This window comes from Trypanosoma grayi, assembly GCF_000691245.1.
Source record: "Trypanosoma grayi strain ANR4 Tgr_2257_V1, whole genome shotgun sequence".
In the NCBI taxonomy this organism is placed as follows: Eukaryota; Euglenozoa; class Kinetoplastea; order Trypanosomatida; family Trypanosomatidae; genus Trypanosoma; species Trypanosoma grayi.
The window spans coordinates 1-985 of NW_008827875.1; the positions used below are offsets into that span (position 1 = coordinate 1).

The 985-nt window shown below is 55.4% G+C and overlaps 2 protein-coding genes across 2 annotated transcripts; both read left to right on the plus strand.

The window, feature by feature from the left end:
• Positions 1 to 34: 34 nt before the first annotated feature.
• Positions 35 to 352, plus strand: DQ04_22571000 (hypothetical protein; the record flags this gene model as incomplete). The annotated part of the gene is made up of 1 exon (XM_009318106.1): positions 35 to 352. One exon carries the CDS (start codon positions 35 to 37, stop codon positions 350 to 352), a length of 318 nt encoding a protein of 105 aa, XP_009316381.1.
• Positions 353 to 434: 82 nt separating this feature from the next.
• Positions 435 to 917, plus strand: DQ04_22571010 (Tbingi protein; the record flags this gene model as incomplete). Its single annotated transcript, XM_009318107.1, has 1 exon — positions 435 to 917. One exon carries the CDS (start codon positions 435 to 437, stop codon positions 915 to 917), a length of 483 nt encoding a protein of 160 aa, XP_009316382.1.
• Between the last annotated feature and the right edge of the window lie 68 nt (positions 918 to 985).

The window sequence follows — 985 nt, forward strand, 5'->3', positions numbered from 1 at the left end:
CCTTCTGCCGTTAGGGTCAGGACCGGGACCTAACATGACACATGGTGAGGGACTCCAGCGCCTTGAAAAATATGCGAAACACTCTGCCCAGACGCTCTTCAAGAAGGGCTTGCATACCGGCATCGTTCCGCAGAGCTGGAAGCACGGGGTTATAATCCGACTCCCAAAACCGGACCAGAAAGCGACTGAACTGGCATCATACATGCCAGCACCGCTCACAAGTTGCCTCTGTAAACTAATGGAACGCACCATAGCAGCACGCATTCGCGACGTTATAGAGCCAGCCCCCACACCACAGCAGCCCGGATTCAGACTAGTCCGCTCCACACTTGACCGACTATTGCACCTTTGAGCGGCAATGCATCACCCGACCCCCGGCAATAGAACGGTCGAAGTGTTTGTCGATTGCGCCAAAGCATTCGGCACAGGAGATAATGATAAAATTATGCTTGAAATTCACCAGCTTGGAATATCACAAATCATTGCGCGTTGGTCGGCACCCTTTCCACACAATAGGGCAGCGGCAGTTTGCGCCAATAAGGCGCACCCCCCCAACCCCGGCGCACCCCACGCGCGGAGCCCCACAAAGCACGGTTCTTGAGTCGCCCACGTTTATTATTGCCATGAATTCCCCAAGCATCCTGTCAGCCAAAGCCCCGCTATTACGGCTAGGCTTCTTCCCGGGTGATCCCGCCCCGGTTGCCCAGCGCGGCGGCTGGGGGGCCATGGCCGCCACCGCACGGCAGGGGCCAAATGTGGCGGCATCCTGGGCAAAGCAATACTTTCCAGAAGTTAATTCGACGAAGACGAAGTACGCTTTCTTCGTGGCCGAAAATGCAAACCCCCTTCTTTTCGCTCACAATGGCACGCCATTCGCCATGGAACGGCCCCCGACGCTGCTGGAAATCACATTCTAGAACTGCCGCGAAATAAGCTTTTTTTTTTGCTTCTTCTTCCTCGTGCAGTTTTACGGCCTGCTGTCGCT